The following is a 27216-nucleotide window of genomic DNA, read 5'->3' as shown; positions in this document are numbered from 1 at the left end:
TGCTGGAGCACTGTATTCTAAGAAAACAACCTCTGCATACAAAAGTCAGAGTAAAACAACAGGTAGGAGGCTAAATAATCTCCTAAACCAGATGGATGGGATTATCTTCTTAAGAATGCTGTCGAAAGCAAAAGGATCAGTGTTCTGTGCATAAGACCTTTTTCAAAAGGCAAGCAGCAACAGCAGCTGTTAGCAAACCTGCAGGAGGCTCACAACTAGACCTTGCTGCTCAGCAATAAGGGACAGAGCGCTGGGATGGGGCAACCCTGCACCAAGATACCTTAGAGTCGACTGAATCCTTCTGGCTCTTTTTCACAACATCAGCACAGCAGAGACACAGCTGAGCTCTTTCTTCTCTGCTCCATATTAATACTGTGATAAAACTGTTCAAATCCCAGCAACAGAGGCATTCTAATGTTAGTCACAATGAGTCAGGCAAGATGATGGTAGCCCCAGGGAGATGTTCCTCCTATCCCTAAAGCTTCCTACAATCAGAAAGCTCGGGGTAATGCCATCCTTCATCCTTCACTGAAACACTGAGGCAACTTATGACGCTGGGAGAACACATTTCTTTCCAGGGACCTAGTGGTTACTACAGTCCTCAGCATACCTGGTAAGTCAGCTCTTTTATGCGCCTCTCAAACTTGCGGGCTCCTTTTTGGGCATCTGAGTTGCGACGGAGTTCAGTCTCGAGTTCATTCTCCAGCTCACGAACCTGCAAAAAGGGAAAAAACCTTGACATTATGCCGTGTATATAAAGCAGCAAATAATTTGGTTCACAGTTCAAGAAATGCTCTTTCCTCAGCATCTCCGTAGAGCCAAATTTCAGGAACAGATCAAAATGTCACCTTTGCTTTCTGACTTTTCATAAGTGTGTTTAAACTGCGCCAGAAAAGGTGCAGACATATGCAAAGGCCAAAAAAATTTAACTGAAGAAGGCATTGGAGAGGCTTTTCCTGGTTTCAGATGTTGGGCTTTTTTTTAATTATTATTATTTTTTAATCAAGCCTTGCTCATCTGCTGTGCTACAACAGCTCATTGTAGCTGGGTGATGAAGGGGAAGCATACCTCCAAAACCTGCTTTTTGTGAAACAGAGGAAAGCGTTCATGGTATCCCTTACTGGCCTCTCTGAACTTACCAGGCAGCTCTAGGGCACCTGCCTGGTCCCAGGTCTGTAAGCAGGAGACAGCCATCTGAAATGGTGTCACAAACTTACCCTGGATTCCAGTTTCTGGATCTGCTTCTTGCCACCTTTCAGGGCTATTTGTTCTGCTTCATCCAGTCGCTTCTGGAGGTCTTTAATTGTTTGTTCCATGTTCTTCTTCATTCTTTCCAAGTGAGCACTGGTATCCTGCTCCTTTTTAAGCTCCTCAGCCATCATTGCTGCCTGAAAAACAATTACATTTTACAGCAGCTCTCTTATGCTATTGAATTGTGTCTCAGAAGAAATGATGGGAGATCAGTCTTGGATTATCCACTACTTGGATCACTCACTGTATCCAAAGCTCCAGAGAATATCTTGTGTGTGTATATCTTGCCTGGACAGAGAAAACACACAGAAAGAATAGCCTTGGAGGCCCTTTTTTCCTCTACATTCTAATGCTGTGATTTAAGATTTCCCCCCCACTTTTTTTTTTTTTAAAACTTCTTTTAGTACCTGTGCTATATAATGTTCTCATTTATAATGCCTGCAAGTAAGCCTGTGCCATTCGCTACAGATTTTTTAACCTAGAACTTACTCAAAATCTAATCTTGGTGTTTGGAGCTCTTGAAAGGGTTTTAGATTAAAACAACTGACAAATTTCCCTGCACAGCCATAGATAAGAGCTGCCGGAGTGGCTATAACAGCAGAGCAGTTTCTGCAGTCAGTGCTCACACAGGAAGCCCAGTTTCAACATCTTACACAGTCCCTGGCTGTTCTGTAGGACAAGTAACGATGGTGCCAATTAGCTCATTCCTGCTTTGATGTTTATGCCTGCCACCAAGAACCATTTACAGATTTTGTACCCATCACTGAGCAGTCATGTGAAGACAGCAGTCATTGCAATCCAGGCTGGAGCTAAATCAAGGGCAATCAGCATCTTCACTCTGGCAAGCAGTAACAGTGCTGTCAGCTGAGAAGCAGTAAAGGCCATGGTATAGGAATAATTTTGTCCAGGCACTCCAGATATGTAACTCACAGAAACCTCCAGTTTTAGCTTTCATTTCATCTGTTGGTATGATGCGATACATTAGCTGAAGACACGGATTTCTCCAGGTCTGTGGAAAATGAAACTACACCTGCCCAAATTACGTCTTCCCTGGAAGAAGAACGCACTCCGTCTCTCCTCCTGGGACCTTAAGCCTCATGTTTTTCCAATAATACCTAGTTCTAAGTTATCTTGTTTGGGATTCAGTATTTTTGTTTCTCACGCCAGATTCTATGTACACCAGGAGACCAGTTAGTGCTAATTCAGTCTGAACTGGTTTAGCCTATCCAGGTGTGTGATTTACCTGATTCAAAGGTGACATGACCTTAGACTTTGAGGATCAGTGGAAACTGCATTCTTGGGGAAAAAAAACAAACAACAAAACAACCAAACCCAAAACCTAAACATTAGGGGAAAAGTTCTTCCTCTCTTTTTATGTATAGCCTGCTTTATTTTGTACTTTCATCAGTTACCTCCACATTACTGTGGAGTGCTTTGGATGTATGCACTTTGTAACAAGCACAGAAATGGTGACCTCGGAAATACTTTCTTGGTTGTGCTAAGGCATTGTGATAGCGAGAAGAAGTGAGCAAAGAACCAGCCTGCTTACATCTGTGATTGCTTTCTTGGCTTTTTCCTCTGCGTTACGGCACTCCTGGATTGATTCCTCTACTTCATTCTGCATCTGGGTAATGTCACCCTCCAGCTTCTTCTTCTGATTGATCAGGCTTGTGTTCTTTTATTAAATTTTCCCCAAAGGAACAGTGGAAAAGGAGGAAAAGTGATAATTAGAGACATAACTCCTCTAAATACCATAGCACACCAATGCTTACTGATTTTTGCGTCCTCTGGATTGCAGCAGTATTTGGGAAGGGAAACACAGGTACATGATAAGGGCTGGCCTTTGCTGTGTAGCTTAGCTTCAGACTGAGGAAATACCAAAAGTACTCTCAAAGCTGTAAATGTTCAGCTTTTGCTTCAGATAAAATAATAAGCCAGAGGCTGAAATAGAAGAATGAGAATGGCAGTTCATCTTGGAAAACCAATGAACCATAATCAGTTAGTCAATGAGGTGATTAAAACAGAAGCCCCATGTCATCAATGAGCTGGAGGAAACACTGCAGAACATGGCCAGCCTGTAGCACATTTTCATTTCTGTCTGACCATTGTTTGGTGAAGAGAAGCTTTGGTTTGGTGGCAAAAATGGTGGTGAGTCAGGACATGCCCCTCCCTGACCCTGTAAAAACTGCAGTGTCCCTTGTGACAAATTCTAAAGGCCTGTCTCAATGATCTCTGCGGTGACTTGGCAGAGGGCGCTTTGCTGCGAGGTAGTTTCCTGCCTTGCACAATACACCTATTGTTAGAACCCAGCCTCTGCAGTTTTCATTGCTGAGTAACAACACCCTGCACAAAAACATTATCTGTGTCACTTCTCCAAAGGCATGCCATGGCTTAACTAAAGCATGAAAATGGTTTTACAGCACAGAAGAAGGAAAGAAATAAAATTTACTCTTATCTTCCATCATCACTTTTCTGGAAACTGTTTAAAGCAGTTGGCTGAATCAATTCCAGCTAACCTGAAGGGAGTGAGGTGGCCTGTCTATGGAGTGACTTACTTCCTCTCCTCATTTTCTCACTTGGAGGGCAACATGTGTCTGACTTGACAGCCATGGACAAACAGTGTCAGTGCTTAATAGACAAGGCTCAGTTTAACCCAGTGAGGAAGAGAGCACAGAAAAAGCCAACCTGAGTGTGAAGCAGGTTCACACGTTCAGTGGCTTCCAGGAGTTCATGCTCTGCCAGCTTCCTTGCCCGTTCAGTCTGGTCCAGCAAAGCCCTCAGCTCATCCAGCTCTGACTGGAGAAGGTTGTTCCTCCTGTCAGAGACTGCCAGCTGCTCCTTCAGATCTTCATTCACATGTCCAGAGTCATCCAGCTGCACCTGAAGCTCCTATAACAAAACAGATGTTTGTTTTTTCACCAGTGCAACTCTATTTCAAGCCGCTGTTCTTACATAAGTGGAGCCCAGTTTGCAGCAGTTGCATTGGGCTCGCCTCAAAAATTTCAGTACTTCTTTATTGGAGAAAGGCTTCCTCCACGCTGTAAGCTGAATAGCTTTTGTGGTGTGTGGTGCAACGCGGGAAAAAACCTGTGTGTTCAAATCTGTGACAGCGCACCATTCAGTCTGAGGCAGAACTAGCTGCTTAGGTGTGGGCGAGGAGATGACTTAAGAGGTGTCTTAGGAAAGCACTTTTTTTTTTTTTAAGCTACTACAAATGTTGAAGCAAACAACAACGCTGAATATACACACACTCCCTGTACTCCAGCCAATTGACTCGCTGTCCTCTTTTAAAGGACTTGCAAGCTCTCAAGAAAATCATAGATTTTCCGGTCCTCATGCTGTAGCTTTCTACCCCTGCAGGAGGCTGCAGCCAGCAAGGGTTTTATGACTGGATCTCATCCAGCTTGTATGCAGCTCTTGGAAGAAATCCTTATTTCAGTATTCTCTTACACTGAGGGCTTTTCCTGCACATCCTTGGGAGCAGCTTCTCTCCTCATCACTTGTCACCACTGCTGTTTTGCTCTGTGCTAATGAAACCTAGCCCACACCTACCGTTGGATGCTTGGGACCGGCAGCTCTCGGAGTACCTTTATTTGTGTCTGCAAGACACGTGCTGACTTTGTTGCTTCTGCAGCATGCCTATTGGCATGGCTGAGCTGGATTTCCATTTCATTAAGGTCCCCTTCCATCTTCTTCTTGAGCCGGATAGCCTCATTTCTGCTCCGGGCTTCAGAGTCAAGGGTGGACTGCAGTGAATCTATGGCACGTTGCTGATTTCTCCTGAAAAAGACAGGAAAGATGGGTGGAGTCGTTTTCCTCTCTGCATAGGAATGTAGAACTATATGCAATGGTAGTTCACTTTCTGGAAGTGTCTCATTTCCAGAAACAGAAGTATATTTCTGAATGACATACATAGCACGGGTTTCTAATGCCTTACTGCCATCTAACTGGCTGGTGTGCTTCACACCCTCAGCTAACTCCTGATCTGTAAGCACCTATAGCAACTTTCTGCATTTCCTTTGGCTATGTCAGAGCATGGACTTCTCTTGGATCTCTTGTAAACTCAAGCAAGTACAGGTTTGAACCTAAGAAGCAGCACTTCAATCTTAGCAGTCAGTGCTAAGTAGTTAGTGGAATGTTTTACATCTCAGCCTTTTTATGAAGGCATTACTGGAGGGGATTAATCAAACTGAAGGTAGGCAGCTACATTCTAAGCTAATTACTCTAGGTGCTCTTTATAGTAGATATCATGTGTAAGCTACAATTTGTAGTGTCTTAAAGTAGACATTGAAACACAGTTCTTATGCTTAATTATATGATGAATAATTCAGGAATAGAAATCTGTGTTATGGACATCTAAAGTTCAAAGAGATTAAGCCCAGCCTAAGCCTGGTCCCCTGTGAAAGGCAGCTTAGTGTCAATTTAAAGATTGCAAAACAGATGCACGGATGGGTGGTTAATTTTCTTGACTCTGTAACAGTCAAGTCCTGTGATGAAAGTTTTGCTCTCTTGCAACTAGAACGTAACTCAAAGCACAGAATATGACTCATACAGGGAAATATTTATCTTGCTGCTGACCAAGTTTTGCTGAAAGTGTAGGAGTTCTGGGAAATCACTGTGTCAACAAGGAAAACCTTGAGGGCCTTATTGGTCCAGCAAGATACTGAACTGTGCCCTAGACTCCCAGGGACAACTTAGCAGCAAAACACTCATAACGAAGCTGTGGCATAAAGCATTGACTGGGATAGCTTATCCTAAGATCTCTGTAATCCAGACATCTGCGGGACATCAGAAGATAGTATCTGAAAGGGTGGAAACATTATTTGTTTCTGAAACAATTAACATATCAGTCCTTGTACCTACACTGGCCAAAGTGGGCCTTGGACTTCCCCTTCCTTACCCTTTAGCCTACCAACAAACAATGACATAGATTATTAGACATAATCTAATCTTAGATTAATAGTGTTGCAATACTGACTAATTCAAGGCCAGAGTTTCCTGAAGGATTGCATACACATTGCTGAAAATCTGCCTCAGCGTAGCATCATTTTAAGCATGTAACTCTTCAGACTAGAGTTAATGCTGAGAGGAGAGACAAAAGACATCATCTTTCTGTCGTCTAATTGCTTTCCATTTTTTCTGTTTATCCCTTTCACCTGCAAGCTCCTCTTCTTTTATATTTATACTCTCTGTACCTCTGCAGTTCTCACTGCTTACTCAAAAGGTGTACCCATAACGGCAAGCTCCTCTCATCCTCTCGCAATCAGTGTAGCTATAACTGCATAAATTAACTAAATGCAGAGGCAAAGATTGCCTTCAGATAACATAGGGTTGAGCACCACTGAGGCAGTACAGCTGATTTTGCCTGTGGTTCCCCTTGGGAGGCAGCCATCCTAAAGTATTAGGAGAAGCCAGCTCTCTCCGTACTGTAAACATACAGACTTAGTGGCCCTTGGTCTGCTGCAACTTTGGTTGTGCCAGTCAATTGTGTTATGGTTGCACAGTACCTTATATTTTCCATTTCTTCCTCCTTTTCTGTCAGTTTCCTTTCAAACTCTGCTTTAAGCTGAGAAAGTTCAAGCTGAAAACGAAGGGTCTTACTTTCTTCATGCTCCAAAGCTCCCTGAAATAGAAAGCACCAAAGCCAGGAGTTGCTATTTTATCTAAAATCACAAACGGCTCCACAAAGATGATTCCTTCACACTTTTCTTCTCATTCCAAATAGCAGTTTCCTCCCTGCCTCTCTCTAGGCAAGGACACGAGCAGCTTACATGGCAAAACCATGCATTTATTTGCCTTCTAATGCAACTTGGCAGTTGGAAAACTGAGCAGCAAGCTCCTCAGAGGACAAATTGTCAAACAGTCCATGGCTCACAAAAAAAACCCCAAAACCTTAGGCCTTGCCTGTGTGGTTTTGATATCAACAGACGTTCCCTGCTCTGCACCCCTGTACAGACACCCTGCAGAAAGTCATGGGCTTATAAGCGATAGGCAACAGTGAAAACAAGATCATTGTAGGAGGATAGAGGGGTCCACACATCCCCCAGCTCACAAAGATCTCTTCAAATCAGGAAGTGTTGAAAGCCTCCAATTATACATTCTTATTAGGAAATAAGACTTCAAGGAAAGAAATAACAGACATCAGCTCTATATGACACAATGCAAAAATACTCTGTCCGCTCTTTCCAATTAACATGAAGACAAGCCTGTGAAACAAGGGAGGTTTGTTCTTGTGTCTTTATTCTTATATTTCTCTCATATATGGAAGTCAAGAACTAAGCTGACAACAGCCCATAGTGAAATAACAGGGCCTCTGACTCCAGGTTTTGCATAAACCAGGCTCGATGACATTCTGTCTCCTTGCTGCTCATATCAAACAGGGAAGAAAAGCACAAAACTGAACATCACATATTTTGGAATTGCTCTCTGAAGGGTAGAATTGCACAGGCTTAGCTATGCTGCCCTTGAGAGATGATGGAAACAGAATGGCGCTTCTGAGGACAAAGATGTACGAATTCCTTGCTAATCTCCAGCTATCGTGCAGCAGCTACAGGTCAGTTGAACGCACACTTCATGCCAAGGAGCCACAACGTATTAATGGGAACAGCACACAGAAGTACTGTGTCACCAGTGGTGACTGCCAGAGACCGAAATTCACAAGGAAGGGAGAAAATCTTCATTAGAACATTTCTTTCACAATTAAAATAAGATACATCACCACTTTACTTTTGTTAGTTCCTAATATCACTGAGCTTTAGGAAGCCATTCCACACAGTCCAGGAAAGTAAAGTGTGCCCCTTAGATCCCTCAAGAACTGATGTATTCTTTCTAACAAGAGAAGTTTATTGACAGAGCATATAATCACTCTCTACATCTCAGAGCTGTGGAAGAAAGGCATGCCCTTTCCTCTGCTCTGATCATGACACCTGTTTGTTTGGCTGTGAAATCCCTGCAAAGTATAAAGCATCCTGTAACAGACAAAAGAGGTCGCACAACATTTAAGGTATTAACAGATTCCTGTCACTGGCGATGTTAATTTTGGCAGATATTATTTAGAGTACAACTCAAAACAAATGCAGCCTTTTCTAAAAAACCTTGCTATGCACTGTATTGCTTCTAGCCAGCAACACCTACAGCCCTTCTTAGCTTTGCAAAACTTTCAAAAAACCCTTTAAATGAATAACCAGGATTTCCAGTTGACTTGCTCCGTATTGTTGGTTTGTTCTTGGAAACTGGGATGAGGCATGTGTCTTTGGTATGTGCATAGTTGTCACTGTAGAAATTAATGCAGTGATGCTAAATGTCTTTACAAAACTCCTATTAGAAGTCAAAGATTTTCTAAATGGCCTGTTTTCAGTTTGTTTCTGAGACTGCTACCATTTTTTTTAAGGAGGCTGCAGTATCTGACAATATCTAAGACCTTATAAAATTTAAAGTCGTCAGGAAGTCTGTTTTCTTATTTTCAGAAACAGAAAACTATGAATTTGCTGATGGAAACTAGATGCTAGAAATATCTCTTAAAATATTATAAGACTACAATTCTCAGCAGTTCCTGTTTCCTGAAAGACTGAAATATTCTATGGCAAAGTGAGCAAGCGCTGGATTTTCAGGAGGTAGGCAGAAGATTTCTGAGCTTCCTGAAAGGGGAAAGAAAACCCCAACAGTAAAATACCAAAACCTATAAGGTGTCTCCTTTGAAAGGGCCTCCACTGATGATCTTAGAGCCAACATCTCCAAAAGTCACCAGTCACTCTTGAAAGCAATGGCTAGCAAGGCCGGAGGAGCTAGGTGCAAAGAGGTTGCACTTGCTAACAATCAACACATTGCCTGATGAATCATGATAAAGGCACCTTTTCCTCTTCCTTTGAGCTTTCTCTCCTTACCTCTGCTTCTTCCAGAGCCAGCTGAACTTCTGACTTCTCTTGTTCAATCTGTTTCTTGGTTTTTTCTATTTCATGGAGGCTCTTGTTTCCTTCACTAATCTGATTGGTCAGATCAGAAATCTCCTCTGAAACAAAAAAGGACGGATGGATTTAACAATCAGAGCATCCCAAACATACTGCAATTCATGGAGTGTGAATACAGGACCCGTGCCTCAAACTGTTACCTCAAGGGCTCACCTGTATGCAAGTGCTGCCTTACTTTCAATTACAGCCACTTTTTTTACCTGACCAACTTGAAGGCACAGACTTTCTTGTAAATGCTTTTTGAAGTGATTATAGTGGTTTAGTTTTTGTATCTGTGATCTGCAGGCTAGCAACACTGTGCTCTGCTTTGGGAGCCGTGTAGGCTTCATCCGCTGCACCTCCTGTCATCTTTCGTGTTCCTCCCCTGAGACTGGCACCTCTACCAGTGAGCTTCGTTAACAGTGGGCAAAGGGAAGTCTGTTCTTCTCTGGCCATACCAATTTCTGTGTTCAAAACCTTCATTGCCAGCATCAATCAGTGTCTCCAAACACATCGGAAAGCTAGCCTCAAAGATGAGATAAAAACCTTTCCCTGCAACTCCCACGGGACACCTGCATCCCTCTAGCTGTCCACTGGTGTGGCTCTTGCACTGGTTGTGGGGCCTGAATGAAGCCTACCTTGGAGGTTCTTGTTTTCTCTTTTCAATGTCTCCAGATGGTCCAGTGTCTCCTCGTAGGCATTCTTCAGCTTGAAGAGCTCAGTGCTGAGGCCACGGGCCTCCTTCTGGGAAGCCTCCAGCTCAGCCTGTGACTCTTCGTACTTCTGCTTCCAGTCATTGATGATCTTGTCAAACCCACGCTGCTTCTTGTCCAGGGAGGCAGCTGCCGAGTTGGCCTTCTCCAGGTCAATTGTCATGTCTTCCAGCTCGTTCTGCAGCCTGTGTTTTGTCTTTTCCAGAGAAGAGCACTTGGCATTGGCTGCCTCAATTGCTTCCTCAGCTTCCTGCAAGCGAGCGGCAAGCTTCTTCCTACCGGGTGGGAAAAGACAGTGAAATGACCAAGTGCTACCATTGCCATGTTATCCAGAAACACTGACACTATAGCAGTAGCTCAATAAATCAGTTCTGAAAGGGAAAACTGGGGGGGGGGGGGGCAAGGGGAATAGAGGAGGAAAATCAAGCCTCTAGAGAGAAGGGACTATGACAGGCAAAAAAACAGCTTAAATTTTGAATGCTGATGTGTGGCAAATGATTTTCTGCATGTGTGAGAATATTTGAACTTTTGAACTCTCAAAATCTCAAGCAACATCTTGCTACTTGCTAGCTGTAACCGGTATGGCCTGATGCAAATTTTCGTAAGACCTGGTCTCAATGAAAGTGTCATGTTCCTCCAATTAAGATATATGAGACAGAACCACGAGTTAGGAGGCTGATCATGCCTTGGGCTTTTGGTCATAGACTATTTAGACTGGAAAACAGAGGCTGAGATCCCTGGCAAGAAGAGGTCCTGGAAAGAAAGGAGGGCCCAGAAAGAAGAACATGAAGATGCTACATGGAGAAAATATACTGGAAGTGTGGGAAGATCCTGCAAATCAGAGATACAGGGAGGCAGATGCTGGAGATGCTCAGAGACCTTGCCCAATAACACCTGAGACTTGGGAATGCCTGCACGGCATGAGCCAATGTGACTTTCTGCCCTACCTTCCCAGGGCAGCCATCATCTCCCTGCTGGGAAGGGCAGTCAAGACCGAGGGAACATAGCACTGGGCTGGGGCAAAGCAAGTAAGTGTGCGAGATAACTAAGTAGGGTAATCCAATCTTGTTAGTTCTTAAATAAAGCCCAGTATCCACATCCACTACCCCATGGACAAGGGCTCAACAGAAACATGGACCTGCTTAAGCAATGAAAAGAACAGAAGAAGGACAGCCACCAACGACAGCAGTAAGTCAGGGGGATTTTTCCAACCATGTTGCCCTATTTCCTTCACACTATAACAAGTCCCAGGGACCACGGTCCTGCCAGCCAAGGGCACAATGAAGCCCATGTAGACCACTTACTTGGCATCTTCCAGCTCCTCAGTTCTCTGAATGGCATCAGTCTCATACTTTGTTCTCCACTGTGCCACTTCTGCATTTCCCTTGGAGAGAGCCCGCTGCAACTCTGCCTTGGCTTCTTGCTCCTCCTCGTACTGCTCCCGCAAGAGATCACAGTCATGCCTGGCTGCTTGCAGGGCGTGAGCCAGGGCATTTTTGGACTGCAGGGATAGAAAGGTCACAGCATTGCAGGGTTACCTACAGCAAAACCCAAACGAACCACCTCTAGAAATTCAAATATAGGCTTAAGCCTTTTTTTTCTTTTTGCCTCTGGCCTTGACAGTCCAGGTAAAGTGAGGTAAGAAGTCTCTGAAGTCATCCCTAGCTGGTGACATGCTGAGGAAGCTACAAAGACTGAAGATAGTTTAACACCTTTGGAGAAGCATCCAAACTTTTAAGATGCAAGACCTGAGGTTTTGGCTATCCTACTGGGTAGGTTTTATGTAACAATTATGGATGCTGATTGTTTTCCCAAACCCTTCCCTTGTGACTTGCCTCAGTCAAAGGCAGAAACTTATATCAGTACAGTTACCAAGAAGTGTTCTCACTCCTATGTCTCATTTCAGCTTTTATCCAGGCTACAAATGAACACAAACAGTTTTTCTCATTCCATTTCAATGAATGGGACACAGTCACAGACACATTACCTTGGTTTCCTCTTCTAGCTGTCTCCTGAGTTCTTCAATCTGTTGTGTAAATGATGTTTTCCCCCGGGACAGCTGACTTATCAGTGACTCCTTCTCTTCAAGTTGTCTTAGAAATTCACCTGCCACAAAAAAAAAAAAAAAAAAAAAAAAAAAAAAAAAGTTAGTTGATGAAATTACAAAGTCCCAGCCAAAATTAAAGTCCCACCTGCCCAATTCTGCTGAGGAAAAGAACTACCAGTGGTTGTGGCTGATGTTTTGTGAAGCTTCTTCCAAAGTTGTAACCATCAGACACTTCACCAGGATAGTTTTCCTTAGGGTTTTGTTTGTTTGTAGTTTGGTTTTTTTTTTTAAATATTATTTTATTTGTACTGCAAATACCTCGATTCATTAACTTTAGTTCAGCTCATGGATGCGACTAGACTGGTGCTTACTTTCATGTGCAGTTGTAGCTGGTTTTGTTTATAATTTTTGTCACTACTTTACATTGCTTTTCCACAGACTTCTTTTCAGAGGGCTGCAAAGCACCCTGAGAACCTCACAATGACCAGCATACAGAGTGGAGGGGTACATAAGGAAAACTTAGTTTATGACAAGAAGGGTGTCACTGCGGGGTGGAAACTGTATTCTTATAGGAGTACAGAGAACTAACATGAAAACATACAGGAAATGAAAAATACAGCTTTGAAAATACACACAACAGTGGTATCTGATGAGGATGGAGAAATTAAATAGTACTACTCTGGCTCTAAAGGTAGCAAGCACTTGGAGGATATGTGGTATTTTTGTCAGACGTGAGTGTCTTCAAGACTGGAATGTCAAAAGTCACAAAGCTACTGCTCCATTCAACAATCTTAATCCAGCCATCTTCAGAGTAGATACCTTTGCACGATACATCTCACAAATGCAGTGCTGAGACACACCTGTTAAGTTACTGGGAAACACTATCTGGGCTGAACGTGCACGTACCATTCTCACTCTGGAGTTTTGTCTTCTGAGTAGTGAGGTCGTTCATGAGGCGAGTCATTTCCTCCAGTTTTGTTTTTGACTCGTTCAGGTGGTCTTCATAAGTGCGACAAAGTTTCTCTGCATTTGCCTAACGGAATGACGAGAAGAGACAAAGCAAGCTGTAGCCTCCAGGCAGCCATTTGGAAGCTGTAGCCTTCCAAATGTACGCTTAATTTTGTTTCTCATTCAGAGAAATGTCAGACAGCAAAGACACAAATACCACAGCAGTAGAGTGGGTAGAGCAGCCCTGTGTCTACAGTCCCAAGTGAAGGAACTACCCAGCAGACCACCTTCCCCATTTGTTTTCCCCAAACTGTTCTGAATGGAAGTGCCGGTGTAAAAAGACTGCAAGGACTTCAAAAGCAATCACATGCCTATGAAGTTCAGGCATAGCCTCCTCATAATTGCTAGATGGGAAAATCACCTCCAATGAAAATTGCTCTACTGATTCTGCTTTAATTGCCATTTATCATAAATTGAGTTTGATGACAGCTTTCTAACTCTCAGATTACTGAAATTTCTTTTCTTTGCTTGCACTGAATGAGCTCTTTAGAGTGCTCTGAAAGCTACCAAGACTATCTACTCCAGGAAAAAAAATCTGCAATCCAGCCATAGGAAGTAAAAATACACAACGCGGTCATGCAAGCCTTTGCTTCGCACTCCTTGCGAACATGAGTCAAAACTACGAACCAAGGGCAGGATCTGAGAGGACTCTGCTTAACATGGGAGATACCCTGCCTTAGATGGCATCACCCCAGTCATCACCAGCCTAGGGGAGCATAATTTAAGCGGCACAGTTTCGTGCTCCGAGATATATGGATAAACAATATGGCTGGAACTGGGGATGCACTATGTGTTTTAGACAGGCCATCTTAATTGCTGTCCCATCTCCAGGTAAGAATGGTTATACCACCAGCTGGAGAAGGGGGCACACTGTAGATGTAAGCACCCTCAGATTGCAAGACACTGCCTTCTAAAACACTCCAGCCCTACCATGTGTCTTGGGAAACCTTCAGACCAGCCTTAGCTACATGACCTCTGGAGGTCTGGGAAGCCTCAGGACCCTTACTTTTCCCTTGACCATCTGCTCCATGTTGGATGACAGATCATCCACTTCCATCTTCAGCTCGCTTTTCTCCTTTTCCAGTTTCTGCTTGACTCGCTGAAGGTTGTCCAGTTGCTCCCCCATCTCAGCCACACTGTCTGCATGCTTCTTCCTCAGGGTGGCGGCTGTGGCTTCGTAGTGCAGTGTGGCCTCCTCAAGGTCCCGCCGCAGCTTCAGGAACTCTGCCTCACGTTTCTTGTTCATCTCCAGCTGGGCAGCTGTGGCTCCCCCAGCCTCCTCAAGTCGCTCACTTAATTCCTCCAGCTCTCGGGCCAAATCTGACCTCTGCTTTTCCACCTTGGCTCGGGCAGCTCTTTCTGCTTCCAACTCCTCTTCTAATTCTTCTATACGAGCCTACCAAAGAGATACGAGCACCTTTGGGTCACTTTCATGATGATTCCCATCAGAAAACCAAAAAGCATCTTACAAATTGTTAAACCCTCTGCCAGCCCACACGCTACAACCAGGTGGAAGTGCAGCAATTAGAGGAATTGCCTGTTTGTGTCAGTAAACCAGATCTCGAACTAGAGTAAGGATGATAAGAAGTCACATCTTTCTCACAGTAGATTGCATTACAAGCTCTAGTTCAAGACATTTAGGTCAAGTGCATTTACCTTTTACTCATGTACTTGACATTCAGCTGAAGTACATGAGAGAAGTTACTTGATAGTAGGAGCGGCAGCAATAAATTCTCATTAAAGGTGACTCTTTGTTCCCATTTTAAGAGCTCTATGACTGAAGTAACTTTCTCTAGGAGTGTTAAGACAGGATTTCAAATACAGCAGTGTGTAGAATTGCATGAATAATGAATATTCATTGGGAATGCTCTTTTTTAATGAAACAGTTGTTTTGACCATTGTACATTTCACGTCCAAGTTATGCAAATATTTTTTATTTAAAAAAAAGCAGAGCTGATATTTTGGGTCAAGACATTTTATTTGGACTGTGCTGAATTTCTTTGGCCTTTTCATTTCTGTTGAAAATTTCCTATGCATTTGATCCCATCCCCTAAATTTCAAATTCATGCTTATTACTGCTGAACTCCTCCCCAGCATCCACCCTCAGTTCCATGGTTTGCAATAATATTACTTGCTTAAAACAAAACACCAGAGCCTTTCTGCCTTGCCTGAAACCACTAGCATTCTGTGGTCATATGTCCTGCTGCAGGGAAGGAACCACTACAGAGTGAGCATCCTGAGGGGAAAAGGGATCAGCCTGGGAAGCTACAGAGTTGCACCACTTTGGGTCTTGAAGCTGAGCTGCAGCTAGCCATGAAAAGTTTCTGCAAAGCCCTTCAGTAAAGTGCAAAGAGAAACTCATCCTAAGATACATGAGAAAGAAGCAAGCTGACCTGAAGCTCCTTGATCTTCTTCTGCAGCTGCATCACTATCGCTTGTTCATCTTCTATCTTGGAGTTCAGCTGGCTCATTTCAAACTCTTTCCTGCCACAAAAAGGAGAATCCTACTGTGACAATTCTGCCTGTAACTTCAGGTTGGGCATTTGCAATTTTTAAATAATTGTTCAATAAAACTTCTAACATATCTAAAAATGAAAGCAATCCTCATGTATTGCGATTGGCATGAAAACGCATCTTCCTCTGAGCAGTGGTTTCCAAGTCAAGACTCTGCCTCCATTTGTGCAATTATATTTCTGGTTCATTGTGTCATACAAAAGCAATGTTATTTTCAGACTCAATGCAAAAATATATTTAACAGAATCAGGTCTTTCAACAATACTGTCATAGCTACTTAGGATGAACAACTTTTTAGAGTCTTCCTTCAGCTTTCTTCCTTAAGTAATGGAAAACAAATAACTTTTTTTTTTTTTTTTTTTTAAATGCTGGAAAGTGTAATGAATCCTAATGTTTCAGGTATACCGTGCACAAGTAAGAGTGACTTTTCCCTCCCTGCTTAACTACACACTCTCTCTTCATGGAGTTTCGTTTTAGCCACCATCAGAGCAGGATGACACACCTGAAGGGTCTGAAATGACAGTGGTAACTGTGCTGCTTTATTTTGTACAATAGAATCAGTCTCTTACTTTTTTAGCTTTTCTTCTATCTGCAGCTTATCGTTCTCCAAGTCCATGACACTCTCTTGGGTCAGCTTCAAATCCCCTTCCAGTTTGCGTTTTGCCCTTTCTAGATCCATCCTCACTTTCTTCTCTTGTTCAAGTGAGCCCTCAAGCTTTAGGAACAACATTTCTTATTAAATATATTAAACACAGATGGTTTACAACAGTCACATATCTGCTGAGCCCAGTTTTGTGCTGAGCTCTAGCAAGTTGTGAAGCAGAAGTACTTAAGTACAAGCATCCTATTTTACATTTTTTGTTTTCTAGCAGCCAGTGGGCATATGGACTAAAGAAATACAACATAAGGGTTAGTCCATGCTTTAGATTTGTGCAAGCATTACAGTTCTCTTAGTAGCAAAGTTCTGTTTGACTTCATGCCAGTTACACTGCAAAAGCAAACTGAGTACGTTTTTCCTCGTTACCGCACTCCTTTCAAAGGCTGAACTACACAGCTACATTTTTATAGGGTTCCTGTTATTATACCTTTTAGTAAAGACAGTACAAGAACTGCGTTGCTAAATCCTTGAACATTTCTAAAAGGACAGGGACACATTTCAAAGCTTTGCAACATTTCAGACTCATGAAAACTGTAAGTGGTGGACGAACAAGCCTGGGGAAACATGAAGGCAGAACCAGCTTACATCATCCACTTGCTGTTCCAGTTTCACTTTGGCTTTGCTCAGCGTGTTGACCTTGTCCTCCTCTGCTTGTAGGTCATCCAGAACTTGCTGATGAGCTTCCTGCAAGGACTTTTTCTCCTTGGTAAGTTTGCTGATATTCTCATCAAGAGTCGCCATTTCTTCTGTCAGATTTTTGACCTGTGTGAGACAAGAAGATGTATTTGTAAGACTTTGAAGCAAGGGATTGTCACAGCCTGGCTCAAATGACTGACTGTACTGAACTTGTATGCAGGAAGACAATGGAAAGAAAGGCATCTCTCACCCCCTAGCCCCTTGTGGGGGCTTTTTGAGTGAAATTGCCATCAAGCGAGCCAATATGTGCCAGTTCTTGGTGTGGGTTTAGTACAGCCTTTCAAACATACTGTATTCTTTTCAGTGTCACTTTAATTGTGGTAGACTCCAGCTTCTGATTCTCTCTGGGATAAGTAGGAGATGAGCTTTACATTTACAGGCTCTAAGAAGAAGAGCTGGAAGAACTAATGTTTACAGCAGAAAATTGTTTATTTTTATGCCCAAACTACACCATTCTTTAGCTGAATTGCAGCATAACTCACTTCAGAAAAAGTGAAACAGACTCAGAGTTAACACTTTTTACCTCATAAGGTCAAACACCTGTATATACTGATCCTTCGGTGTGGCGTGTGTAACAGACAGTGTAAAACCATCAAAAGACCAGTAGCTCTTATCATAAACTTAATCCATGCCCAATCTCTTCTGAATACATGGTGAAGTTCTAAAGGTACCTTGTTTTCAGTAGCATGCTTCTCTTTCTCTACTTTTGCAAGTGTTATTTCAAGATCATCAATATCCTTCTTGAGCTCAGAGCACTCATCTTCCAATTTTCTCTTCTTAGAAGTCAGCTCAGAATTCATCTCTTCCTCGTCCTCAACCCGCTCTGTCAGTTCTTTGACTTTGGCCTCCAGCTGAATCTTGGATTTAATCAACAAATCACATCGTTCCTCAGCATCTGCCAGAGTGTCTTGCTCCTGGTGTGGCACAAGGAAGAGGACAGCAATGACTGCCTGGTCTTTTTTTCTCCCTCACTTGTCCCCTATCCCGTAAGTGGTCAGAGAGCCTGATCCAATGCTATAGGGCAGCATAAGGAAAATTTCTTACTCCTGATTTCAGAAGACAAGACCAACAAGTGATTAGCAGGATGAGTGACAGTGGTGAGCATGACTAGTCACATATAAGACTACCTCCATATCCAGCTGCCACGAACATAGCCTTGGGCAGAACCTGTTAAGATTTGCATTGCTAATGCAGCTGGTTAGATACTAGAACTTGAGAATTTTTATCTATCTGCTCTAATTTTTGGCAAGATTCTGACAAGACCAACAGCTTATTTTAATTGAAATGCACTAACACTCAGTCTGTAAGCCTTTGAGTTTCAAAGAACATCTAATGAATACATGAATATATGTGTCTACTTACAGCTTGGAGCTGGAGAAGCAAATCATTTTTTTCCTGAACTAAAGAGACTTGCTTTTCTTCCAGTTCCTTTCTCCTGGCTTCAGATTTTTCCAGGGCCTCCTTCAGTTTCAAGAACTCTTCCTTCATATTGGCCATCTCCTTTTCAGTTTCTGCAGATTTCAGAAGAGGTTTGATCTTAAAGAAAAGCTTCATCCAGGGCCAGTTCTTCACAGCCATAAAAGCACGGATGTTCCACTGAATTACAAGAAGGGCATCCCTGGTTTAAGAAGAAAACAAACAAAATTCCCTAAACCTTAGCCTGAACTGAGAAAGTGAGAATTTTTTTTCATTCTCAGTTGGTTTTAAGGTTTTGTGTCAATAATGTTAGGAACTTGTATTAGAACCGAGATATACAAGAAACTTCCTCCATATCATTTGATTTTCAGGGACATGAAAAATTTCCAAATCTGATTTTTACCAGAGCTGGAGGCAACTAATAAACAGTTGCTATGATTTTTGTGATACATGCACTTTAAACATTAAATTTAGGGTTAGCTATAGCCTTAGGGACTGTAATAATGGCTCTATTCAACGTATAATTAAATAGTAATGACTATTATCCACTAAGATTTAAGGGCCTGCCTTCATACCTGCGCTCCACTATCTTCTGAAACTCAATCCGCATCAGTCTGCCACGTGCTCTTGCCTGGATCATTGTTAAGATTTTCGCAAGTCTCTCATCCCTCATTTCTTCTAGATGGCCCAAAAGACCAGCCTTGAAGAACACCTGGTACGTGCACAGATGTCATTTCACCAGAACAAATTATTTTATTCCAGAGTTACACAGACTATATTGAAATCGTTCATAAGAATGGTATTTTTATTGGCACATTGTGAAGTAAAAGAGTATAGACGGCGAAATACTACTTATATCAGGGACTACACTGTACAGTTCCCAAGCTGTTTTAGAATCAGGTATCATCTCTGCAGTTTTGAATAGGCCAAAGTATTTTATTGCCACATTTTTGTTGCCCCAGTATGTTTCAGTTGTGGCAGTGTTCAAAGCAGGTCAGCTGAATCACAATTCCCAACTCCCAGAGATACCTGCTAATGGGATCATGTCATAATTGCACGTGGCCTCATTTCAAAAGCTGCAGCTGATCTTGTGGTCCATCTATGTTTAAATGTACCTATATTATATTAAATAAACTATTGTTTTACTGGGGGGCATGGAACATAGCTGCTGCTGTGTCCACTTGTAGTGTTGCTGTAATAAAAGCTTTGTGGGAGCTTGAGCCAGAGAAATAAAATTCCTCTAGCACAACTTAAAAATTAATATCACTTTGCTGCTATAAATGGTGGTTCCTTGTATTATTAACTCTTCATTAATCGCCAACATGAAAAATTGAATAATGCCCTATTCTGCAGACCAGGTATTAGAACCATCACTTTTCTCTTTACATAAGCAGTGATGGTCTTTTCTGGTTACCTTGGTGTGTCCGAAACGGTATTGGTTATGGTCAACATCTAAAGATGCCAGCAGTTTTTCAGCAGCTTTTCTGCTATCCACAAACTTATCCTCTGGGATCGCGCCTGGATTCAGAATGCGGTACCTGTTAATAACAGATGAGCAATGAGTAAAACTGGCCTAGATTCTGCTTTTTTCCCCCTCTCCCTCTTCTCACAAAACTTAAAAAAAAAAAAAAAAAAAAATCACTAGGGTAATTTCGTACTTTGCATCTACACAGACACAAACGAGAGCAGAATTCTGCCTTACACGTTCAGGCAAACTGAATGGAAAATAAACTTGAATGGAATAAAATATCTCAAATAAAAATGAGAAGACATGCTTTGCTTATTGTGACTGATGGGTTACAACAGAAGACAATACAGCTCTGCATTACCTTTGTTTAAAGTCAGCATAAAGCACCCTGTTTGGGAAACCCTTACGGCAAATGCGGATGCCTTCCAGGACACCATTACAGCGGAGCTGATGCAAGACAAGGAAAGCATCCATTTCACCTACAGGGGGAAAAAAAAAAAAGACTAAATTAAATGAAGCTTTTCCATGGCACTTAATCTTCATTTCACTGAGGGAATTGGAAAATGTGAGGTGTCATCTCCTGAAAGATCAACACCATTGGATAAGGTGAACAATACAGGCAGTATTTAAGTACAATCTGGTGACTTGGAAGTAGGTATTGGGATGATGTGGGTAAAATATACTAAAATTTTAAGACTGTGTTCCATACCTGGAGTTTTTGATTCATTTGGGATAATGCATCGTACAAAGTGAGGGGCTGTAGATCTTAGGTTAGTCATCAGCTTATTTAAATTTTCCTAGAACAGACATATTAAAACCACAATCAGCTTCAGAGGTTTAGTGGAATTTCAATCACTTATTTGTTTGGTTTGTTGGTTGTTAAGTTTATTAAGGTCATCTCTCTAAATAGTCTCCAACAAAATCACAAGCTTATCAAAATTATTACAAAGAAATGTGTTCAAATAAACCAAAATATGAATTAACTTTATTATAGGAATCCATATCAGCTTTAGCAAAGTCTTAGAAAGACACGTGTTTTACTTACAATCCCAGAAACGTCAGCAACAAGAACAGCAAGCAAGATGCAGTATCATCCTACAAACCGTTCCATAAAGCCAACTGCATTTTTGCCTAGTCACTTCCCCACTCAGTGGGGATAGTTCATCTTTCTCATCTGTTCCTCATAAAAGCTAGGGTTTTGTCCTACTTGCCAAACATTTTCCCTTTATTGATCTTAATCAGACATCTCCCAGGCAGACAAAAAGCTAGCTTGGAAGAAGCCAACCGTTCAGTGCTTACCAGTGATCACCAAGCTCTGTGAAAAGTGTTTTGTCTAGTAAGCAGAAAATAGAGCCCATTAGAGGTGGAATATAATGTTATCAGCACATTTCTCATCCACCAGTCAAGAGATAACTGAGACAACCTGAGCTGGGTACTTGGCAGCTCCTTCTGTGCTGGAAAGTGGGCTTCTATTTGTGGATCGTTAAATTACTGAGTGATCCTTGAGCTATCTTTACACTTCTCCAGCTAGTGAGATACAGGTCTTGGTTTCCCATGATTCCCTTCAAGAGGAGTGCCTCCAAACAAGATAAAATGACATGACTAGTGTGAGGTAACTACCTCCTTCCCTACCTGAGGTTTATCTACGTTATAGCTTCCTCAATGTCACCCATAAGAAATGGTACTAACGGTAAATTACAGGCCCCATTTTTTCCCCAGGCATAATCCTAGTGACAGGTTCCACCAGGAGCACGCATGCCGGTCCCCAGTAGAAGGGACTTACTCAGAAAAAAAGAGGCTATATGCCATTCCATTCAACAACTTTTGTGTTCCATGACTCCTCTAACCCTAGGATACAATTACAAATGGTAATCAGATAGGGACTAGCAAATTACTTGTAATCAGTTCCTGTTCCAAAGACATGCATGAAGCTATAAGCCACAAGATAAATGATAAAGGTTGTTTACAACATATTGTGATACTTTCTCAAATAGAATAAAAACCACTTAATCTCCTGAAGGCTCAAAGAAGATAAAATGGAGCGGTCCCTCACACATGTGGTTTTAATAACAGCGTATTCACTTAGCCAAAGTCAATAACCCAGGCCCTGAATCAAATTCCAATGTTGGATTTAATTTTTTTTTGTCTACTACAATCCTTAATATTCTTCTTCGATATGTTGTCTTGACTCAAACTGTCAGACGGGGAGAGGTAAACAAACCTTGTGCAATGAGGACACCGTTTGAAAAGAAGCACCTTTCTTGCGTTTCTTTTCTCCGCCCTGGTCAGCTAAGAAAAAAAATAAAATAAAAGTCACAATCTGTATCTCAGTAAGGGCTGCAGGCAGGGCATGGGAGATAGACAAACTGTTCCAACAGTGCAACTCCCTTTGAATGAAAGGCATAGCTAATGTCTTGATGGCTCTGACTGCTCAAATGTTGTACAAAACATTCTGAAGATCAAGTGTGATGTATCACAAGTTTGCATCTCTCTGTCCATACTTAGGATTTTTGTCAAAGACCACTGTAAGCTTCTGGATTGCATTTGCATTTCAGATCTACACAGCATCACTTGTTATGCAGAAAGTCCATAAATATGAATAAAGCAGAAGAAGAACTTTGAAGAAAATAGAGTTGTTTGTAATTCATTAAAAAGCCTACAAGGTGAGGCAGTGTAGAAAAGAAAAAGCTAAAGAAAAATAATGTGTGGAAAATTTATACTGTACGTTGTGCTTTATAGACACTGACTCTCACATATCTGCTATGCAGACACTGAACTTCTGCAAGTAACATTTGTCTAGAGTAGAGGGAAATGAATGTTTGTAATTTTAGATATAGTAGCTTTGCATCCCGTCAATTTTGCTTCAAGCTTCAGAGTCAAAATCACTCAGATCCTCCAGAGGAAGGCTAACTTCTGACATGACCTTTACAAAGTTTCACAAGAGCCAAACATGACTCAAAATGTACAGCAATTGCTGCAGCTTTCTAAACACTGTACCATTAGATCATTCCCAGGAGGTCTGGCGTTCTGTCACCTGTCAACAACAGTAAACATAAAAGGAGAAGTGAAGAGCGTGATGTGCTTGATGCAATTATCCACAACCTTTCCCCCTTTTGAAAGTGACACTGCCGAGACTGGAAGAGGCTAATCTGGACAGGCTGTTCTTTTCTCCTGACACTGAGGAAAAGCATGGTAGTATTCTGACAGGCAGGAATATCCATAGGCAAATAGGCAGTTAGTAACTTGCAAGAATTTGCTAGTGGCAGGATTTTTGTTATTTACATTCAGATCTGTCTCTTATTCACATTATGAATCTGCAGCCTGCTTGCTTCCTCAGAAAATCTCTTATGATTCATGACGACATCTATACAAATGAGGTTACTAATAAATAGGCTGTAAGTGATTGAAACTTCAGGATGTAAGAGCTACATCTTTGTAATGAATGCCAGTCTTACTTACTCAAGATCAATTTTCTGGATGCTTGCTACTTGTCTTCTCACAAATAAAACAGTTCTGTGTAATGCATACAATATGTTCTCAGACATACATTAGTCTTGTCAAACAAAAAAACCCAACAGCAACCACAAAGGAAGATGCATTGTCAAAATCAACTTTGGCCAACGTGGAATGGTGTTCAGGTACCTTCAGTGTCTACTTGCCACTAATCCTACAAAATATTCCAAAACACTCTTTTAAACTTTGTATTTCGTAACTAATTCAGGGTGGCTAGCAAGGGGGACTACAGTGTGGGAAACAAGAGCTGTTCTTGTTCATAAACGTTTATGTACAAAATTTTTTGTGCAACACTTATCTGCGTATCTGAACACTTGCATACTCAAGCTCCCACTGAAGTGTTCACAACAATCAGATTTCCTTGCAAAAGTTGCTCAGAGGTATTACGCATTCAAACTCGCTGAGTTAATGGCTTCCTTGGTATAACTAGCAAACTCCTACAGATGCTGTGTGCATCTGAATAATTAGTCACTGCCTCATTTAGCATTGAGTAAATTGCAGTTGAGAGAATCGTTTTGTTTCTTAAATTCATTCCCAAGCACACATCCCAGAAATGAAAGAAAACCCATGTGAGCTGATTCTGCTTACCACTGTCAGCGCCAACGTAGCTTTCAAACAAGCTTGCCAGGAGTTTGTTGGACGATTTTTGGAAAATACCTACTACAGTTTCATTAAGCGGGTCTTTGTTCTTCTCAAGCCACCCAATGATGTTGTAGGGAACCTACAACAAGGCATTGAAAACAAACCAGAGGTTGCAAATATTCCCCTTCGGAGCAGCCAGTACTTCTTTATGGTTTGGCTTGAAGCCAATGACCTTTTGTGAACTGCTGTTCTCACAGCAGTACCAGCCATGCCGTTGTTCATCACTTCACCTCCAATTCTCTGCTTCCTAATCTCCAAACCTCTCTTCCTAGTAATTACCTGAATACCACACACCCTTTCCAAACTACCTGGTCCCTACATTTTCTCATGGACTCCATGCGGTTGGCTGCAGAGATACCATGTGTCACCAGTGTCCCGGGAACCCTACTAATAAGTGCTGAACTATAAAATGCACAAATAATAATTTCACTTCACAACAGCATGCTACACTGGAATAATCAACATTTTCTTGTAGAAGTTTAATGATTAAAAATCTAACTCCTGGACTTTGTCACAGCTTTGTTTAGTGGGAAAATGTGTTCCATTATTAGTACCGTGAGGTGATAGAAATTATAATTTTCTTTGCTGAATACATTAGCAACTACAGATAAAGAGCCAGATGGGCATAATTTCTCTTAATAAACACAGAATTAGCTTAATGTTCAACTATAATTTGAAATTAACAGCACAAGGTAGGTTCCAGCTCTGCTGTACTGAGGCTTCATATCTTCATATCAAATCTAGTTTGATAAAAAGTGTCCCTCTCAAATTCTTTCTGCCCATCTGCTCTGAAAATAAAGCTGTGAAACTGGGCAAGTTTTGGCTCAGGTACCATAGTACTGGATTATATACCCATTCACCCCATCATCATCAGACCTGTTAACTAAACCTTCACATCAGAATTAACCACATTTCCCTTGGCTACTTTGACACATGGTCCTAATAGGAGTAAAAGGTGATCTCAGTTGGTTTTTTTTTTTTTAAACATTCCTGAAGTTGGGCAGAAATTACTCAGTTTAATTGTACAGGGAACCAAGATGGAAAGTTTGATGCTGCTGTTGTTTAATCACTAGTCTGAATCCGATTATAGGAAAAGTGATAAGGGCAAGGCAAGGCATATTTTCAGCAAAAGCACTATTAGCCTTCCTCAGTTTGTTTTGTATTATTTGTGTATACAAGGACCAGATGTCCTGGAGTCTGGTGATGTCTTACTGTGTTACAATACTTGCACAGAGACTAGACATCTGCTTTTGCACCTCACTGCTCCTTTCTTCCCCTCTTCATCCTTCCCACCCTCCCTTGTTGTGTGCTATGGGCCAAATGCCCCTGGAAGACTTCTAATACAAAGTCTGCCCGCCAGCAGAGGAACTTACTGCACCGGCATAATGAAGAAGTTCAAAGTGAGCTTCATATTTCCTTTTCTTATCAGGCCGGGGCTTCTGTAAGTTAGGTGACTTGCCAAGATGATTGTCATAGAGTTTGGCTTTGAATGTCATATCTGTAGCTTTCGGGAACATACATTCCTCTTCAAGAATAGACAGGATTCCCAATGGCTGTGGATTTAAAAACATCTTTGTTGGAAAATGCTTAGGCTGACTGCTTTCAGTAGCTATGCAACCTTTAAGTTTGATCTGCTGGAATTTTAAGCCTGTAAAATTTCTTCTCATCCTGAGGAGGAAGCCTTTGACTACTCTGTTAAAATAGTAACACCATATTTTAGTATTCAGTATATCACTTCTGCCTTACGAGGCTTTATGATGACTTCCAGAAAGTGTTTGATTTACCTTTCAAGGCAATTGGATCAACTAGCATTTTAGTATTCATGTCTCAGGGAAAGACGAACTAACTACCTAGCACTGGACAGATTGTTTGAGGGATGAGGATCATGTGCAGATATCCTCCCCCTGGAGAAGAACGTGATCAAGTACAAGAGCACTTATAATCAGTCTTTCTACTCCAGCTGTTCCAAATGTCCTGCTAATGCAAGACTCAAAATTTAATTATTCCTTACAGATCGGCAGGGTTAGATGCCATGCCATAAGAGATGGCAGAAAGAGAGGTACAGCAAGGTACAGCTGTCCCCACCAGGACCACATTATACTCACAGAGAGGAGAAAAGGAAAAGTGTATCCCACGCTTGGGAAGCAGTGAGAGGGAAGCAATAGTTCCAGACTAGGAGGAGCATAGAGGACTTCGCACATCAACAGGTAACGTAAGAAACAGGAGCCTCATGGGGAGAGGTACAGGGCATGTGAAAGAAAGATAGCATTTGGCCTGAAAAGCTGACAAGTTAATTTGATGTTAAGTGTATGTGGAACAAAGCGAATAGAAGAACAGTAGGGCCAGAGAAAGACAAAAGTACAAACCAAGGAAGATTATATAGCCATACAAATTAACAGTGAGAGCTTGTGGTTACTGTTGGCTCTGTAAGGCAACTTTACAGAGGGCAAGCCAAGTAGCCACAAATACTGATTTTTCTTTGACTCTGTGTTGCATGTAGAAAGGCAAGAAACTTATCCTGCTGTTTATCCTACTCTATTCACTGGGACTTGAGGACATCTCCAAGGGAGCATCATGAATAAAACCAGTTCAGTAAATACAACTTAACACTCCTGTGCATACCTTCTCAATTAGATCAATGCAGGCTTGCAGGTCCATGCCAAAATCGATGAATACCCATTCAATGCCTTCCTTTTTATACTCTTCTTGCTCCAGGACAAACATGTGATGATTGAAAAACTGTTGCAGTTTCTCATTAGTGTAATTGATGCAGAGTTGCTCAAAACTGTTAAACTGCAGAAGGATATAAAAAAAGAAGCATTTGCACCACAGTTAACTATATTAAGGGCTTGGTAGAACAGCAAGAAGGAAACTGTTTACATCTAAAACCTTCTAAACGGTAACTCGTTGAGAAACTACTGAGCACAACACCGAAGGCAAAGGAGGGGGGAGTTGAGTAGCAGGCTGCTGGCTGCCTCATGTGCTATCCTCTGGAGCATGAGGATGCCCAGATTTGTTCAGGTCTCTCAGCGTGCATATGCTTTTCCTTCAGCAGCATGCCACACCAGTTCTGTAAAGCAGAGCCAATGTGCTTTTTGCTCTGCTGCATATGGAGAGCAACACATAGCAGCAACAGCATTAAGCACTTATCTTCAGGCACGGGTTCAACAGAAGTTGTGATGTTCTTTTCTCACATACGCTTGTTTACAGTGATGGTAGAATCACAGAACAGCCCAGGTTGGAAAGGACCTCGAAAGATCATCTGGTCCAACTTTTCGTGGGAGAGGGAGCCTAGATGACATTGTCTAACACCTTGTCCAATTGCATCTCGAAAACCTCCAGTG

The 27216-nt window shown here is 41.9% G+C and overlaps 1 protein-coding gene across 1 annotated transcript in view; it reads right to left on the bottom strand.

The window, feature by feature from the left end:
• Positions 1-27216, bottom strand: part of MYH15 (myosin heavy chain 15) — a 44624-nt gene that overhangs the window by 2871 nt on the left and 14537 nt on the right. Inside the window, exons 15-39 of the mRNA XM_086463528.1 lie at positions 26495-26665; positions 25246-25425; positions 23819-23951; positions 21939-22006; positions 20427-20514; positions 20079-20196; positions 19664-19787; positions 18825-18961; positions 18196-18451; positions 17505-17747; positions 16723-16899; positions 16049-16194; positions 15359-15449; positions 13972-14361; positions 12864-12990; positions 11898-12016; positions 11215-11411; positions 9836-10185; positions 9135-9259; positions 6759-6874; positions 4839-5031; positions 3937-4140; positions 2801-2926; positions 1218-1388; positions 611-715 (exon numbers count right to left, since the gene is read on the bottom strand). Of these exons, the coding sequence (XP_086319654.1) occupies positions 611-715; positions 1218-1388; positions 2801-2926; positions 3937-4140; positions 4839-5031; positions 6759-6874; positions 9135-9259; positions 9836-10185; positions 11215-11411; positions 11898-12016; positions 12864-12990; positions 13972-14361; positions 15359-15449; positions 16049-16194; positions 16723-16899; positions 17505-17747; positions 18196-18451; positions 18825-18961; positions 19664-19787; positions 20079-20196; positions 20427-20514; positions 21939-22006; positions 23819-23951; positions 25246-25425; positions 26495-26665 (4155 nt within the window). The remainder of the gene's footprint in view (positions 1-610; positions 716-1217; positions 1389-2800; positions 2927-3936; positions 4141-4838; positions 5032-6758; positions 6875-9134; positions 9260-9835; positions 10186-11214; positions 11412-11897; positions 12017-12863; positions 12991-13971; positions 14362-15358; positions 15450-16048; positions 16195-16722; positions 16900-17504; positions 17748-18195; positions 18452-18824; positions 18962-19663; positions 19788-20078; positions 20197-20426; positions 20515-21938; positions 22007-23818; positions 23952-25245; positions 25426-26494; positions 26666-27216) is intronic.

The sequence above is a fragment of the Leptosomus discolor genome, chromosome 1 (assembly GCF_034619465.1).
Source record: "Leptosomus discolor isolate bLepDis1 chromosome 1, bLepDis1.hap2, whole genome shotgun sequence".
Taxonomy (NCBI): Eukaryota; Metazoa; Chordata; class Aves; order Leptosomiformes; family Leptosomidae; genus Leptosomus; species Leptosomus discolor.
The sequence above is the reverse complement of the archived record's forward strand: the minus strand, read 5'-3'. Positions and strand labels throughout refer to the sequence as shown.